The sequence below is a fragment of the Staurois parvus genome, unplaced genomic scaffold (genome assembly GCF_062004578.1).
Source record: "Staurois parvus isolate SC_StPar_1 unplaced genomic scaffold, SC_StPar_1.0 ptg000063l, whole genome shotgun sequence".
In the NCBI taxonomy this organism is placed as follows: domain Eukaryota; kingdom Metazoa; phylum Chordata; class Amphibia; order Anura; family Ranidae; genus Staurois; species Staurois parvus.
In genome coordinates, this window is record NW_028317859.1 from 297,909 (window position 1) to 315,471 (window position 17,563).

Here is a 17,563-nt window from a genome sequence, read left to right on the forward strand (position 1 = left end):
TGTCTTCAGTTCCTGCTTGTTCTTGGGGCATTTTCCCTTTAGTTTTGTCTTCAGCAAGTGAAATGCATGCTCAATCAGATTCAGGTCAGGTGATTGACTTGGCCATTGCATAACATTCCACTTCTTTCCCTTAAAAAACTCTTTGGTTGCTTTTGCAGTATGCTTTGGGTCATTGTCCATCTGCACTGTGAAGCGGCATCCAATGAGTTCTGAAGCATTTGGCTGAATATGGGCAGATAATATTGCCCGAAACACTTCAGAATTCATCCTGCTGCTTTTTTCAGCAGTCACATCATCAATAAATGCAAGAGAACCAGTTCCATTGGCAGCCATACATGCCCACGCCATGACACTACCACCACCATGCTTCACTGATGAGGTGGTATGCTTAGGATCATGAGCAGTTCCTTTCCTTCTCCATACTCTTCTCTTCCCATCACTCTGGTACAAGTTGATCTTGGTCTCATCTGTCCATAGGATGTTGTTCCAGAACTGTGAAGGCTTTTTTAGATGTCATTTGGCAAACTCTAATCTGGCCTTCCTGTTTTTGAGGCTCACCAATGGTTTACATCTTGTGGTGAACCCTCTGTATTTACTCTGATGAAGTCTTCTCTTGATTGTTGACTTTGACACACATACACCTACCTCCTGGAGAGTGTTCTTGATCTGGCCAACTGTTGTGAAGGGTGTTTTCTTCACCAGGGAAAGAATTCTTTGGTCATCCACCACAGTTGTTTTCCGTGGTCTTCCAGGTCTTTTGGTGTTGCTGAGCTCACCGGAGCGTTCCTTCTTTTTAAGAATGTTCAAAAAAGTTGTTTTGGCCATGCTTAATGTTTTTGCTATCTCTCTGATGGGTTTGTTTTGTTTTTTCAGCCTAATGATGGCTTGCTTCACTGATAGTGACAGCTCTTTGGATCTCATCTTGAGAGTTGACAGCAACAGATTCCAAATGCAAATAGCACACTTGAAATGAACTCTGGACCTTTAATCTGCTCATTGTAATTGGGATAATGAGGGAATACCACACACCTGGCCTTGGAACAGCTGAGAAGCCAACTGTCCCATTACTTTTGGTCCCTTAACAAGTGGGAGGCACATATGCAAACTGTTGTAATTCCTACACCATTCACCTGATTTGGATGTAAATACCCTGAAATTAAAGCTGACAGTCTGCAGTTAAAGCACATCTTGTTCGTTTCATTTCAAATCCATTGTGGTGGTGTATAGAGCCAAAAATGTTAGAATTGTGTTGATGTCCCAATATTTATGGACCTGACTGTATTTCACTTCAGTGGCGGGGAAAAAAAAAATCCTTCCTGATCCTCCAGGGGGCAATTGGATATTCCCTGAATCAACTACCCCTGGTGTTATTACATCTACACTCACCGGCGACTTTATTAGGTACACCTGTTCAATTGCTTGGTGACACAAATTGCTAATCAGACAATCACATGGTAGGAACTCAATGCATTTAGGCATGTAGACCTGGTGAAGACAACTTGCTAAAGTTCAAACCAAGCATCGAAATGGGGAAGAAAGGGTATTTAAGTGACTTTGAATGTGGCATGGTTGTTGGTGCCAGACGGGCTGGTCTGAGTATTTAAAAAACTGCTGATCTACTGGGATTTTCCCGCACAATCATCTCTAGGGTTTACAGAGAATGGTCCGAAAAAGAGAAAGTATCTAGTGAGTGGCCGTGTGGTGGTTACAAATCCCTTGCTGATGTCAGAGGAGAATGGGCGGACCGGTTGCTGTGAAATTCAGATGGTATTGAATTGGTATTGGTTGGTCAGAATTTGGTGTAAACAACATGAAAGCATAGATCCATCCTACCTTGTACCAACGGATCAGGCTGGTGGTGGTGGTGTAATGGTGTGGGGGATATTTTCTTGGCACTGGCAAAGTGTACCTAAAAAAGTGGCCAGTAAGTGTAATTATTACTATCTAGTTATGTTTTGTGCATTTAGGAATGCATCAAGGTCTTTTTTTTTTTAAATCTACATAGCTGGCCAGAACCAGCTCTTGAGGGAGTCTATTCCACATTTTCACTGCTCTTACTTTAAAGAAGCCTTTCCATTTTTTGAGGTTAAATCTATTCTCCTCCAGACGTAAAGAGTACTCCCTTGTCCTCTGTTATGACCCGAAAGTGAATAACTCCAAGTTCACTATATACACCACCTATGTACTTATACATGTTGATCATAGCCTCCCTTAATCTCCTCTTCTCAAGAGAAAATAAATTCAGTTCCACTAATCTTTCCTCATAGCTGAGCTCCTCTACCTCTTATCAGTTTGGTTGCCCTTCTCTGCCCTTTCTCCAGTTCCCCGATATCCTTTTTATGAACTGGTGCCCAAAAATGAACTACATATTCCAGATGAGGTCTTACGAATGATTTGTACCGGGGTAATATGATATCTCTCTCTCTGGAGTCTATACCTCTTTTAATAAAATATGATTATGCTCATTTTAGAAAACTGCAGCTTGGCATTGCATGCTATTATTAAATCTATGATCTAACAGAACACACAGATCCTTTTCCACCATTGACTCCCCCAGCTGTTCTCCTCCTAGTATGTAAAATGCATGCATGTTCTTCACTCCAAGTGCATAACTTTACATTTATCAACATTAAGCCTCATTTGCCACTTATTTGCCCAATTAAACAGTGTATTGAGGTTGGCTTGTAAGTTGGAGACATGCTGTAAGGGCATTATTCCACTGCATAGCTTGGTGTCATCTGCAAACACTGAAATGGTATTTTTTATCCAGACTCATAACTTATTCTAAGAGTAAGTTTCTTTTCACTCACTAGTCCTTTGGTATAGGGAGATTGCAGCAGGGAGCTGGCAGTTCTTTAGTGTGTTGCGGTGAGCCTGCTGCAGTCTTCCATGTCAAGAAAGGAGACTGCGTTCCAAAGAGAGAGCACATCTCCTGCAGCCTGTCACCATCTGGACCTTCTTCTTTCTTCAAGCAGGGGGAAGAAGTCTCTGAGCCTCCTTGGTCCTTTACTCTTATTTCAGCCTCACTACATCTTTCCAGGACTGGTAGGGAGCACTGCCAGGCTGGTAGCGGCAGACTTCTGTGGTCAAAGATGCTGTGTGTTGCTTACAGATTGGATCCAGTCAAGCAGCACTATATCTTGTGGTCATCAAGTCCCATGGCCAGGCGATGTAAAAACTTTTTTTCTTTTAATAACCGTGTGAAGTCTAGAATCCCTGACAGGTTTTATTGCTCTCTGTGTCTCTGCTAGCATTGCCTCTATTTGTATTTGTGAACACTGTCATTGGGACTGCAAGTGAGGGTATATTTTAAATTCTGAGATATCATCAGGACAGAAGTAAAGCTGAAATTGTACAAAAGGAACTTGCTCTGAACTGGTGACAATTATGAGATTCTTCTACAGTCAAAGCTCATGATGCCTTACAATTTCCACATTACAACTGCAGTTAGATCGATCAACAAATACGCTTTACATGGGCCCTTTTAATTGGATACAGATTCTTTTGATAATTTAGTCAGGTCCCTTTATTATATAGTTTTGGTAAATATAAAGTTGGCTGTACCAAGATTGTACAGTCAGAATGCAGTGTGTGAGGACCTGGGAGTTCCTTTCATTTCCTGTTGTCTACAGGACAGGAGGTAAAGGAAAATCTCCCCAATGGGAAACAGATGGCAAAAAAGACAGGATTTTAACTATCCTATCTCCTATGCAAAATATTAAGGACAAGTTTTGGCTTTAGATATGGAAAACACAATCTCCAGGCATAGTGACACTGTATTTAGGTTTCAAGACTGGATTAACAACACCAAACATTGTGGCAGCTATTGGAGTTTATGTGTATAAACTCTTTACCTGTAGCTCAGTACTTTCTGTATAAATCGTTATTCCCACAGGACATGAGCTATGTGTTATTAAACATCTCCCATCAGAATCAGACCTTTCTTAGAAACACATTATAAAGTTCCTATATTGTCAAAACCACTCAATGGCCATAAAATGTTTGTTTTCCTGATTTAGGTATTTATGCAGAAAAAGCATTATGGCCATTAGGTGGAGGCGATGATATAGGAACTACATATATTAGAGCAAAAACAGCGATTTTTGTTCTAAATGTCTGGATGTTTGTCACATCTGCACTAAGAACATTTTCTACATAGACTCCTAAGTGATGGTACCAGAAGTTCAGATATTATTGTATTTTATCATTTCTATAGTAGTTTCCATGTATTCTACAATCAAAAATCAAACCTGCCTACCATTTGTAAACCGCAAGAATGTGATTCTGATAAATCTTGTACATTAATGGTATGTTACTTACAGTCAGGATTGCACTGACAAAATTTTTCACAGAAGTTCTGTGTCATGATGCATGGACAAGTGCTATCACAAGGATGATCAGGATGGTCACAGGGCTGGTAGTTGTACACCTGATTGGCGGAATTGTCTATTAAAAAAAAATTGAGTTTCTTAGTTTTGAAACATTTTAATCACAAAATGTTAACATTTTTCTTCCATTCTGCATCTGTAGACAACAGAACACAAGTGGGAAAACTGCAGCGCTTGTCAGCTACTATGGTGTATTTAAATAAATTTATAATGTGAAACAATGTGTATAATTCCTATGGTTCGCTTACACTCATACACATACCCATATAAATGTGTGATAATTATTAATTGTATTAAATTAGTGTCGCGCTCCACTAAAATATATTAATTAGGTTGTGTGATAAAGTAACAATATTTCTGTGCATATAAAAAGATGCTTAAAATCTCAAATCATTTGTGTGCAATCTGTGCTCTAATTAAAAAGACTTTCATAAATAAAATATATTCGTGATCATTAATAAATTAATTAGAATAAAATATATTAGTGTCCCAAATTCAAATATATAAATATAAAAAATATATAAAAAATTTTAAAAAGTCCACTCCGTGATTACTTTCAGAATAATATTCCTTCTCCTCTATACATTTTTTATATGTATATATTTGAATTTGAGACACTAATATATTTTATTCTAATTAATTTATTAATGATCACTAATATATTTTATTTATGAAAGTCTTTTTAATTAGAGCACAGATTGCACACAAATGATTTGGGTTTTTAAGCATCTTTTTATATGCGCAGAAATATTGTTAATTTATCACACAACATAATTAATATATTATAGTGGAGAGCGACACTAATTTAATACAATTAATAAAGAACACAAGTGGGCCTTGTGTTAAAAAGTGTCCAGAAAAAGAATTTACTGCTTCCTCTCTCCTTCTCTAACAATTAGCTTTTCTCTTGCTTGCTCCTGGGTTAGTAATTACAGAGAGAAACTGGCTAGCTGTCAGGTTGGGGGGGTTGGGGGGGGGGGTTCTTTCAGAAGTCTTGCAACTTGTTAAACTACAACTAAGGTCGAAATATAATATCACAAATGTGATGTAGACTGCCTATTCCAAAGGGCCATGTCTCTGCTTTTCTAAATATCTCTGGGACATTTTGTAAAAATGTATTAACCTGGCAAATAGAACCATTGGATTGGCATTTCTTTTAATTGGGAAACAGAACTCTTACTACTGCCACCCTTGTCACCCTTGCTCCTGCTGTAGCTGCTTACATGTTTGTACCAATGCTATCCCTATCAGGGAGTAGCCACACCTAGTTCCACCTGTAGCTCCTAAGACCAACAGCACATTGTTTTAGCTGCAGGAGCTCTGGCATTTAGCAGGCAGGGTGCATGAGAAATTCAGCTTGCCATCTGCATTTATCATTCACTCCCCAAGCTTACCATCTACATGGCACTGAATCCCAAATGGGCACGTGTAAAAGATCTTTAAAGTTGAAGAAAATCCTAACTATAACTATTCATAAAAATGTACTCCCCACCCTCCTCTCCTACCTATCCTGCCCAACCTGTATAAAAAAAAGATGTGTGTACTTACTTATTTTTAATTTGCTCCAGTCCGTTAACCTGATCCTACAGGTCTGGCTCCCCTGAGCAGCTGCTGCAGGGGAAAGGAGGGAGCACAGACAACAGTGCACTCCCTTGCACAGAGCTGTAGAATAACATGACCAGACCAGAGTGGACTGAAAATAGGTGAGTACACAGATCTTTTTTTATACAAGTTAGGAGGAGGGAACATTTTTAAGAATAGTTATAGTTAGGATTTTCTTCCACTTTTTTTTTTTGACCAAGAAGGCGAAATGTTTTTATTAAATAAAAAACAGGAGATTACAGTTTAAAGCATTGAGTTGTACAAAAGTTGAACAGGAATGGTTACTAACAGCCAAACAAACTAAAAAGAGACAACCCCATGGTGGCAATATATGTAGAACACAGATCATAACACAGTAGTGGAGACCTGCACAAAAGATTAATTTGCCAGTGGCAGAAAATAATCAGCACATCCCCATATGAAGAAGATATGCCTTCCTCAGGGAGATAATAATTGGGAAAGATACATACATCTATATGGATGTTAATAAAAAAGCAAGTGTATGTCCAATATATGAAGTTAATCCAAACCTTCATTATCTAAGTACAGGTATCAGCAGATTGCAGCCAACGATCCCAAATGTTATTATATTTGACAGGGCAGCCTCTATTAACATATGTAATTTTCTTTAAAGGGAGGATGGTATGAATATCTGCCATCCACTTCTCTAGTGTAGGAGGAGGTGCCTGCATCCAATGGTGGGCTATCAATTTCCTGGCACTAAACAAAGTTTTATGTAAAAACGTAGCAAAATACCTATCAGCATCTGGATCAGGGAAAATTCCCAATAAACATGGTCTAGGATCCAAGGAAACAGTGGAGCCCATACGGTCATGCAAGAACTGGATCACCTGAATCCAAAATCCATTTATTCGCGGACAGTGCCAAAGCAGATGTGAGAACTTGCCCAGAGATATATGGCATTTGGGGCAATAAGAATCTCTATCACGGGAAAGTTGTCACTAAATTGAGATGTTAAAGCATGCCGTACCTGAAGGTAATGGAATAACATATAATTTGGAAGGGAGAACTCTTGTTTCAGAACCTCAACATTTTTTAACACCCCACTGGATAGTACATGAGAAATAAGGTATATACCTTTAGAGATCCACAGCCTGTGGTCAGAAATAGTTAGGAGTTCAGGCAATAACCGACTGGACCAAAGAGGAGTGTTTATATGGAACTGTGAGGCATTTATGTTAGAGTTGGAGAGGTCCCAGATCCTTTTATAATGGAAGGCCATCCCTTTGGTAGAGGACTGCGTAGCAGATCCCCGAATACCCCTGGTAATGTCACAGAATGGGTGTAGACTTGCTGGAATTTCTGGGTCATAGACTAAAGCATTACATTTCTTCCTTTCAGTTTTATCAATATGATAAATATGGGAAAGTTGGGCAGCTAGATAATACAGTTCAAGATCCGGTAGAGACGTACCCCCCAGGGTGGTTGGGCCAATTTATGTCGGCAGTTACCCCAGATAAAGGATGTCAGGATCATGTCCATAGTCTAAAAGGTACCTAAGTGAGATGATTTTCTTCTACTTTAAACGTACATTTCATCAACACCGTCAAAACCCTTGTCCAGAACCAATAGAAAAGCACAACGCCTTCCACCTTCACTGAATGGAAAGACAGATTTAACCAAATAGCCCAAAAGGAGAAGGCTCAAAGCGCAATGCACTCTAAACAAGTACACACCTACATGGACTATTTGATTACGGTTTAGATTCACTTCTCTTGGTCCCTGTCAAGCTGAATGAGGATATGTATATACACATACATACAGCATGCATACCGTTACACACCTGTGCCAGCATTGATGCTCCTTTTAGGATCCCCAAGTGTAATGAGAAGTGACTCGCAGGGAATCCCTCTGCCTTCTTTTGCCCTTTGGGGGCAAATTACTACAACACAACACATTTCTGGTGGTCCCTTCCTCCCCTACCTTGCCCTAGCCCAAGATCCCTCATGACACTTCTCTCTTCCTCCATTCCCTTTTCTTTAAGATTTTTTTAAAAAGAAACTTGCATCTGCTATGCCCCCCAGTAAACAACAAGAATATGAAAATTAAGATATAACCACTTGAAAGCATTACCAAAATAGTTTAATGTTGCTACAAATTTAATCTGAAAAAAAAGAAGATATTTTATAAAAGGAGAAGCAACTGAAGCAGAGCACTACAAACATATTACCAACCCAGTACTGAATTCTCTTTTGTTGAAACATATACTTTATGATACATTGGATTTAGTATGGGATACATACCTTTTTTAAGCTGAATCTTTCTGCAATGTGCAGCCCATAATCTAGATCAGAAATAAAAGAAAATCATGTAAACATTTATTAACTTTCATTCCCTATACTTACAGAACAGGTACTGCACTCATATTTGCCAGCCAAGGAGTTAAGTTAAATTTATTTATATAAATACCCATGGGGGTACATAAATAGATCACAGGAGGTAAAGACCAAGCAAAATCTGTCTATATATAAAAAAAACAGCAACCCAAAGAGAGGAGGTGGGAGGGAAGTTAACAATTATCCTAGAGCTAGGCTTCAAAGGAAACTGTACTGATAGAAAATTCCTCATCTTGGAGTACAGTACAGGACACAGGAAATGTACACTATATTGCCAAAAGTATTGGGACGCCTGCCTTTACACTTACATGAACTTTAATGGCTTCCCAGTCTTAGTCCGTAGGGTTCAATATTGAGTTGGCCCACCCTCTGCAGCTATAACAGCTTCAACTCTTCTGGGAAGGCTGTCTACAAGGTTTAGGAGTGTGTCTACAGGAATGTTTGACCATTCTTCCTGAAGCGCATTTGTGAGGTCAGGCACTGATGTCTGACGAAAAGGCCTGGCTCACAGTCTCCAATCTAATTCATCCCAAAGGTGTTTTATAAAGTTGAGGTCAAGACTCTGTGCAGGCCAGTAAAGTTCCTCCACCCCAAACTCGCTCATCCATGTCTTTATGGACTCTGCTTTGTGCACTGGTGCGCAGTCATGTTGGAACAGGAAGGGGCCATCCCTAAACTGTTCCCACAAAGTTGGGAGCATGAAATTGTCCAAAATGTCTTGATATGCTGATCTCTTAAAAGTTCCCTTCACTGGAACTAAGGGGCCAAGCCCAACCACTGAAAAACAACCCCACACCATAATCTTCTCTACACCAAACTTTACACTGTGCACAATGCAATCAGGCAAGTACCATTCTCCTGGCAACCGCCAAACCCAGACACATCCATCGGATTGCCAGATAGAGAAGCATGATTCGTTACTCCAGAGAACACATCTCCATTGCTTCAGAGTCCAGTGACGGCGTGTTTTACACTACTGCATTCGACACTTTGCATTGCACTTGGTGATGTAAGGCTTGGATGAAGCTGCTCAGCCATGGAAACCCATTCCATGAAGCTCTCTACTCACTGTTGTGTTAATCTGAAGGCCATATGAAGTTTGGAGGTCTTTAGCTATTGACTCTGCAGACGGTGACTTCTGTGCATGCACTGACCCAGCTCTGTTATTTTTTGTGGCCTCACACTTTGCGAGTTGCTGTTGCTCCCAGTTGCTTCCACTTTGTTATACTACCACTAACAGTTGACCGTGCAATATTTATTAGCACGGAAATTTCAAGGATTTCCTGCAGTTTTCCTGCCTCTGTAATTCTTACCTCCTTGATGCAGTACTTCTCATATTCCTGTATCCCTTTCTCATGTGTTGTTTGGCCTCTGTGCTCACTTATGGGTGTCACCTGCTATTCTGTGGGTTTATATATCCTTGAGCTTCTAACACTTCCTGGCCCGCTTTCCAGTTTGCTTGCCTATATAAGACTTGCTCAGTGTAGCCTGTGTTGCCTGAGAAACTTCCCAGTTCTCTGAGCTCCTGTTTGCCTACTATTGCCTGTATTCAGTGTCTGACTTCCCGTGTACCAAACCTGGCTTTGTCTACCGTCTGTGCTTGCCTGCCACCCATCCTGACCTTGGCTTGTTTCCTGGATTTCCTTCTGTCTTCTGCCATTTGTACTCTGCACATGTCAGTGGTCTCTTCATGGGTCCTCAGCTGAGCATACCTGGGGGCAGTGACCTGGTTCCAGCTTGCTGCAAGTCCATCCCCACCATCAGGGGACCTGGTGAAGAAGCAGGCTGGGGCTGAGACTCCATGCCCTGGGGAACCCCAAGTTGGTGATCTACAAGCGCTAACTATCACAGACACCTAACAATCCTATTCTTACAGTACAGGACACATGAGTAGCATGCATAGACTAAGGGGCGAGCAAAAAGATAGCAACACAGAACTGCCAACAGGCCAAAAAAGAAACACAAAGGTTAAAAAAACCTAAAACACTCAAACTGAAGCAATTTGAAGAATGCCCTGGAAATAGGTTGCTGATCAATCTAGCAATGCTGGAGTGGGAAGCAGAATGTTCTCTACGAGGACCTTGAAGTAGTACAAAGGTGGACTCAGCGGTGGGAATAGAGGTGACCAGGAAGGCAACCTAAAAATACAGCCATGCTGTTAATGCAAGTGGCTGAGAAAATAATGGAATAGAGGAGGCCTTAGAAAATGTTAGAAATTGGAAATTGTTGGAAAATTTTGCTTCGATCAATGCTGCAGCCAGTGAATTCTGGCAGTGAAGGAGTCTGATGTTGCTGTGACAGGAAGATAGGGATGTGTATATAAGATTCTTGTATGTTTACTGATGCCAGAAATCCCCATTATCTGAGAGAAGCAATGACAGATTTTGTTCATTCTATCTGGAAGTTTGGTACACAAAAGGGATTTGTTAGCAATGTTAAGTCCAGTACTGGGTGGATGGACTATTTGGCTCAGAAAGGGAAATTGTGTTCTCCTTGTACCCAAAGGCATTGGATTCTCCCTGGGTTAACATTCCACATTAATATTCGTATAGCCATTAATACTTTGCTTCAGAAAAGGTTAGAGGTTTTCCTTAATGCACAATCTACAGAGTTGCCTAGATTTGCTCCTGTGTAAATCTATTCCATGTTTTCACAAATCTTACAGAAAGGACCCTGTTTGTGAATGTTAAACTTAATATCCTCCAGGGGCAAAGAAAACACCCTTCCCTTTTATGAACAAAGTTTTCCTGAGTTTATTTTATGGACCTTTTATTTGTAAAAGGTGAATTTATCCCCTTTTAATCACCTCTTCAGAAACATGAACACATTCAGATCGGCAATGTGAACCACAAAAGATGTGTATCTCTATTGTGTATTAAACCATTCAAATAAATATTAATATGGTAACAATAATCAATCACTACAAATATATATATATATATATATATTTATATATATATATAAAACTTAAACCATTAAAAAAGGAGCTCAGCCACACATGGGGAAACTGGACATACAGTATCCATTAATCAATACCCCTTTACAGGATATGGCTCCAACAAAAGTTTATTGAATATTAAACGTGATTGCAATGTTAGCACTGGTAATGACTGGAACTGTTTTTCAACAAAGCTGCCAAAGTGAAATTTCTGAAAGTGAAAAAGTCCAAGAGGTAGTGGTAGAGAGGCACTGGACATGGATTTACACAGGTAATGAAAATGCAGACAAAGTTATTACTTGAGCCAAATTGGCCTGTATTCGGCAGATCACCACAAAGGAAGGGCCCTCAGGAGAGAAAAATTCAACTGCAACAGGTCAAGAGCAAAGTGAAATATATTTAGGAGTTCAAAGTCTTGACAACAAGGAGGTCAAACGACAGCCAATGTGTTTCTGGGGCCAAGCAATGCCCCTTCACCAGGGCTAGTACAGTGCCTTGAAAAAGTATTCATACTCCTTGAAATGTTTAAAATTTTCTTATGTTACAACCAAAAATGTAAATGTATTTTATTGGAATTTTATGTGATAGACCACCACAAAGTGGCACATAATTGTGAAGTTGAAGGAAAATTATAAATGGTTTTAAAATTTTTTACAAATAAATATCTGAAAAGTGTGGCATGCATTTGTATTCAGCCCCCTGGGTAAATACTTTGTAGAACCATCTTTCACTGCAGTTACCGCTGAAAGTCTTTTTGGGGATGTCTCTACCAGCTTTGCACATCTAAAGAGTGACGGTTTTCCCCCTTCTTCTTTGCAAAATAGCTCAAGCTCTGTCAGATTGGATGGAGAGTGTCTGTGAACAGCAATTTTCAAGTCTTGCCACAGATTCTTAATTGGATTTAGATCTGGACGTTGACTGGGCCATTCTAACACTTGAATATGCTTTGACCTAAACCATTCCATTGTAGCTCTGGCTGTATGTTTAGGGTCGTTGTCCTGCTGGAAGGTGAACCTCTGCCCCAGTCTCAAATCTTTTGCAGACTCTAACAGGTTTTCTTCTAAGATTGCCCTATATTTGGCTCCATCCATCTTCCCGTCAACTCTGAACAGCTTCCCTGTCCCTGCTGAAGAAAAGCATTCCCACAACATGATGCTCGCACCACCATGTTTCATGGTGCGGATGGTGTGTTCAGAGTGATGTGCAGTGTTACTTTTCCACCACACAAAGCGTTTTGCTTTCAGGTAAATAACTTAAATTTTGTTCTCCTCTGAACAGAGCACCTTTTTTCACATGTTTGCTGTACCCCCCAAATGGCTTCTCGCAAACTGCAAACGGGACTTCTTATGGCTTTCTTTCAACAATGGCTTTCTTCTTGTCACTCTTCCATAAAGGCCAGATTTGTGGAGTGCACAAATAATAGTTGTCCTGTGGACAGATTCTCCCACCTGAGCTGTGGATCTCTGCATCTCCTCCAGAGTTACCATGGGCCTCTTTGTTGCTTCTCTGATTAATGTTCTCCTTGCCCGGCCTGTCAGTTTAGGTGGATGGCCATGTCTTGGTAAGTTTGCATTTGTGCTATACTCTTTCCATTTTCGGATGATGGATTGAACAGTGCTTTGTGAGATGTTCAAAGTTTGGGATATTTTTTTTATACCCTAACCCTACTTTAAACTTCTCCACAACTGTATCCCTGACCTGTCTGGTGTGTTCCTTGGCCTTCGTGATGCTGTTTGTTCACTAATGTTCTTTAACAAACCTCTGAGGGCTTCACAGAACAGCTGTATTTATAATGAGATTAAATTACTCACAGGTGGACTCTATTTACTAATTAGGTGACTTCTAAAGGCAATTGGTTGCACTAGATTTTAGTTAGGGGTATCAGAGTAAAGGGGACCGAATACAAATGCACGTCACACTTTTCAGATATTTGTAAAACATTTTGAAAACCATTTATCATTTTCCTTCCACTTCACAGTTGTGTGCCACTTTGTGTTGGTCTATCGCATAAAATCTCAATAAAAAACATTTAAGTTTTTGGTTGTAACATAACAAAATGTGGAAAATTTCAAAGGGTATGAATACTTTTTCAAGGCACTGTATGTATGAATGTGAAATAGGGACCTTGTAAGCTCCCTGAGAGTAGGAACAGATGTGAATGCACAGTATATTGCTGCGTAAATTGTAATAAAGTACCTGTAATAAATAAATAATGGTAGAGTGTTAAATGGACTCAAAAGTACTGCTAAGCAGACTGATCTGCAGGTGTAAGATGTTATAAACAACACTCAATATTGGTGTTCACAGTAGAATTTGCCTATGCTACTGTGAACCCCAGCAATGACTGTTGTGTGTAATATCTTCTGCCTGCAAATCAGCACTGACATGGTGCTCACAAGGATTGGTTTATTAACAAAGACATATCAGTAAGCATTGTTACTGCACTACTTTTTTTAAAAGCATTTGTATAAAAAAAAATACAATAACTGCTAAATGTATAGCTGTCCCATTGCGTGCTATTAATTAGCCAATTTCTAAAAAATTACCAATTCCCCAAACAAGCTTATGTGATTTGATAAAAAAACATGTTTTAAGCATCTTTGTGAAAGATATAGATTGAAAAAGTCATCCACAAATCATTAACCATTAGCTCATTTTTGGCTGTATGTCTCTTGTATTTTCTAGCAAAATGGGGAATGTTATGTTTTACACAGTATAATATGTAAACATACAGTGGATATAAAAAGTCTACACACACCCCTGTTAAAATGTCAGGTTTCTGTGATGTTAAAAAATGAGACAAAGATAAATAATTTCAGAACTTTTTGCACCTTCAATGTGACCTATGAACTGTACAACTCAATTGAAAACAAACTGAAATCTTTTCGGGAGGGGAAGTAAATATAAAAAACTAAAATAATGTGGTTGCACATGTGTGCCCACCCTCTTATAAATGGGGATATGTAGCTGTGTTCAGAATTAAGCAATCACATTCAAAATCATGTTAAATAGGAGTCAGTACACACCTGCCATCATTTAAAGTGCCTGTGATTAACTCCAAATAAAGTTCAGCTGCTCTAGTAGGTCTTTCCTGACATTTTCTTAGTTGCCTCCTACAGCAATAGCCATGGTCCGCAGAGAGCTTCCAAAGCATCAGAGGGATCTCATTGTTAAAAGGTATCAGTCAGGAGAAGGTTACAAAAGAATTTCCAAGGCATTTGATATACCATGGAACACAATGAAGACAGTCATCATCAAGTGGAGTAAATATAGTGCAACAGTGACATTACCAAGAACTGGACGTCCCTCCAAAATGGATGAAAAGACGAGACGAAAACTGGTCTGGTAGGCTGCCAAGAGTCATACAGCAACATTAAAGGAGCTGCAGGAATATCTGGCAAGTACTGGCTGTGTAGTACATGTGACAACATTCTCCTGTATTCTTCAATGTCTGGGCTATGGGGTAGAGTGGCAAGACGGAAGCCTTTTCTTACAAAGAAAAACATCCAAGCCCAGTTAAATTTTGCAAAAACACATCTGAAGTCTCCCAAAAGCATGTGGGAAAATGTGTTATGGTCTGATGAAACCAAGGTTTAACTTTTTGGCCATTATTCCTAAAGATATGTTTAGCGCAAAAACAACACTGCACATCACCAAAAGAACACCATACCCAGAGTGAAGCATAGTGGTGGCAGCATCATGCTTTGGGGCTGTTTTTCTTCAGCTGGAACGGAGAGGGAATTATGAACAGTTCCAAATACCAGTCAATATTGGCACAAAACCTTCAGGCTTCTGCTTGAAAGATGAACATGAAGAGGAACGTCATTTTTCATCATGACAACGATCCAAAGCATACATCCAAATCAACAAAGGAATGGCTTCACCAGAAGAAGATCCAAATTTTGTAATGGCCCAGCCAGAGCCCAGACCTGAATATGATCGAAAATCTGTGGGGTGGTCTGAAAAGCGCAGTGTACAGGAGATGCCCTCGCAATCTGACAGATTTGAAGTGTTTTTGCAAGGAAGAGTGGGCAAATATTGCCAAGTCAAGATTTGCCATGCTGACAGACTCATACCCAAAAAGAGTGCTGTAATAAAATCAAAAGGTGCTTCAACCAAGTTGTACAGTTTATAGCTTACATAAGGTGGAAAAAGTTCTGAAATGATTTATCTTTGTCTCGTTTTTTTACATCACAGAAACCTGACATTTTAAGAGGGTTGTGTAGACTTTGTATATCCACTGTACATTACATGTGAGGACATAAATATAAATCCACCTCTACATTACCACAGTATGAAAATGACAAGCTGTACCTGTGTTTCCGTTTCTTCTTCTGAGCAGTGCTCAGTAGCTCTTTGGCAGGCACTTTCAGAATGAGTGAATCTTTAACAGCAAACTGAAAAACCTTAAAAAAAAAAAAATGTACAATTATATAACACTTCTCTTTTTGCAGCCTAAGTGCACAGCTAGTGCTTTCCTATCAAACAACCCAGCATGCACTGCACAATGAAACATGGAAGAACCCTTTATTAAAAAAGTAAAGTTTCTTTTTACAAAGGCACTGTCCTCTACACTATATTGCCAAAAGTATTGGGATACCTCCCAAATCATTGGATTCAGGTCTTCCAATCAGCTCCATGGCCAGAGGTGTATAAAATCAAGCACCTAGGTATGCAGACTGCTTCTACAAACATTTGTGAAAGAATGGGTCGCTCCCAGGAGCTCAGTGAATTAAAGCGTGGTACCGTGATATGTTGCCACCTGTGCAATAAGTCCATCCGGGAAATTTCCTTGCTACTAAAATATTCCAGTCAACTGTTAGTGGTATTATACCAAAGTCGAAGCAACTGGAAGCAACAACAACTCAGCCACAAAGTGGTAGGCCACGTAAAATGACAATGCAGGGTCAGCGCATGCTGATACGCACAGTGCACAGAAGTCGCCAACTGTCTGCAGAGTCAATAGCTAAAAACATCCAAACTTCGTGTGGCCTTCAGATTAGCACAACAACAGTGTATAGAGAGCTTCATGGAATAGGTTTCCATGACCGAGCAGCTGCTTCCAAGCCTTACATCACCAAGTGCAATGCAAAGCATCAGATGCAGTGGTGTAAAGCACGCCGTCACTGAACTCTGAAGCAATGGAGACGTGTTCTCTGGAGTGACGAATCATGCTTCTCTATCTGACAATTGGATGGATGTGTCTGGGTTTGGTGGTTGCCAGGAGAACAGTACTTGCCTGACTGCATTGTGCCAAGTGTAAAGTTTGGTGTAGGGAGGATTATGGTGTGGGGCTGTTTTTCAGGTGTTGGGCTTGGCCTCTTAGTTCCAGTAAAGGGAACTCTTAAGGTGTCAGCATACCAAGACATTTTGGACAATTTCATGTTCCCAACTTTGCAGGAAGAGTTTGGGGATGGCCCGTCCTTGTTCCATCATGACTGCACACCAGTGCACAAAGCAAGGTCCATAAGGACATGGATGAGTGAATTTGGGGTGGAGGAACTTGAATGACCTGCACAGAGACCTGACCTCAACCTGATAGAACACCTCGTCCGGCATCAGTGCCTGACCTCACAAATGTGCTTCAGGAAGAAAGGTCAAACATTCCCATAGACACACTCCTAAAGCTTGTGAACAGCCTTCCCAGAAGAGTTAAAGGTGTTATAGCTGAAAAGGGTGGGCCAACTCAATATTGAACAATATGGACTAAGACTGGGAAGCCATTAAAGTTCATGTGGGTATAAAGGCAGGAGTCCCAATACTTTTGGCAATATAGTGTATGTAGGCAAAGAATATACAATCTTGGATCCTGCCCACCCCCCCCACCCCCCCAAGTAAGAAGTTACAGATTAGCCGAGGCCTCCGTACCTGTTTGCATGTCTTTGTGCCCATGAGTTTAGCAATAGAACAGAAATTGTTGAAATAGGTTCCATGGAAAACCCTGAAGAGAGATTCCTCAGCTCCAGACCACTCCACTGGCTCACTAGGTTCTGAAACATCTGGCAACTCTCCACTCCCACTCCCCTGCCTCTGCCTAGTGGGTGTTTGGCATCGTGAATTACCCTCTGAAAAAAAGACAAGTGTACATCAAAAAATCAAATAAAAAAATTAATTTTGACTTGCCTATAATTTACATACCTTGGGATGCAGTACAGTAAAAAGGCTGGATATTTATTGGCCCTGGTTTATAGGCTGCTAGCTTCAGGTGACTGGACACTAGCAAAGCTTTGTTGGGCGCAATCCATTGAAAAACCTCTGTTGAAATACCCTATAACCCT

The 17,563-nt window shown here is 40.2% G+C and overlaps 1 protein-coding gene across 6 annotated transcripts in view; it reads right to left on the minus strand.

Moving 5' to 3' along the window:
- EZH1 (enhancer of zeste 1 polycomb repressive complex 2 subunit) overlaps positions 1-17,563 on the minus strand; it is a 193,452-nt gene that overhangs the window by 57,810 nt on the left and 118,079 nt on the right. For all 6 annotated transcript variants that reach the window (XR_016311529.1, XM_089668770.1, XM_089668768.1 and 3 more), the window contains 4 exons: positions 17,154-17,350; positions 15,600-15,691; positions 8,255-8,295; positions 4,321-4,446 (listed from right to left, as the gene is read on the minus strand). Coding sequence is in view for 5 of the 6 variants with exons in the window: in XM_089668770.1 (XP_089524896.1) it covers positions 4,321-4,446; positions 8,255-8,295; positions 15,600-15,691; positions 17,154-17,350 (456 nt within the window). In the remaining variant the exon portion in view is untranslated. The remainder of the gene's footprint in view (positions 1-4,320; positions 4,447-8,254; positions 8,296-15,599; positions 15,692-17,153; positions 17,351-17,563) is intronic.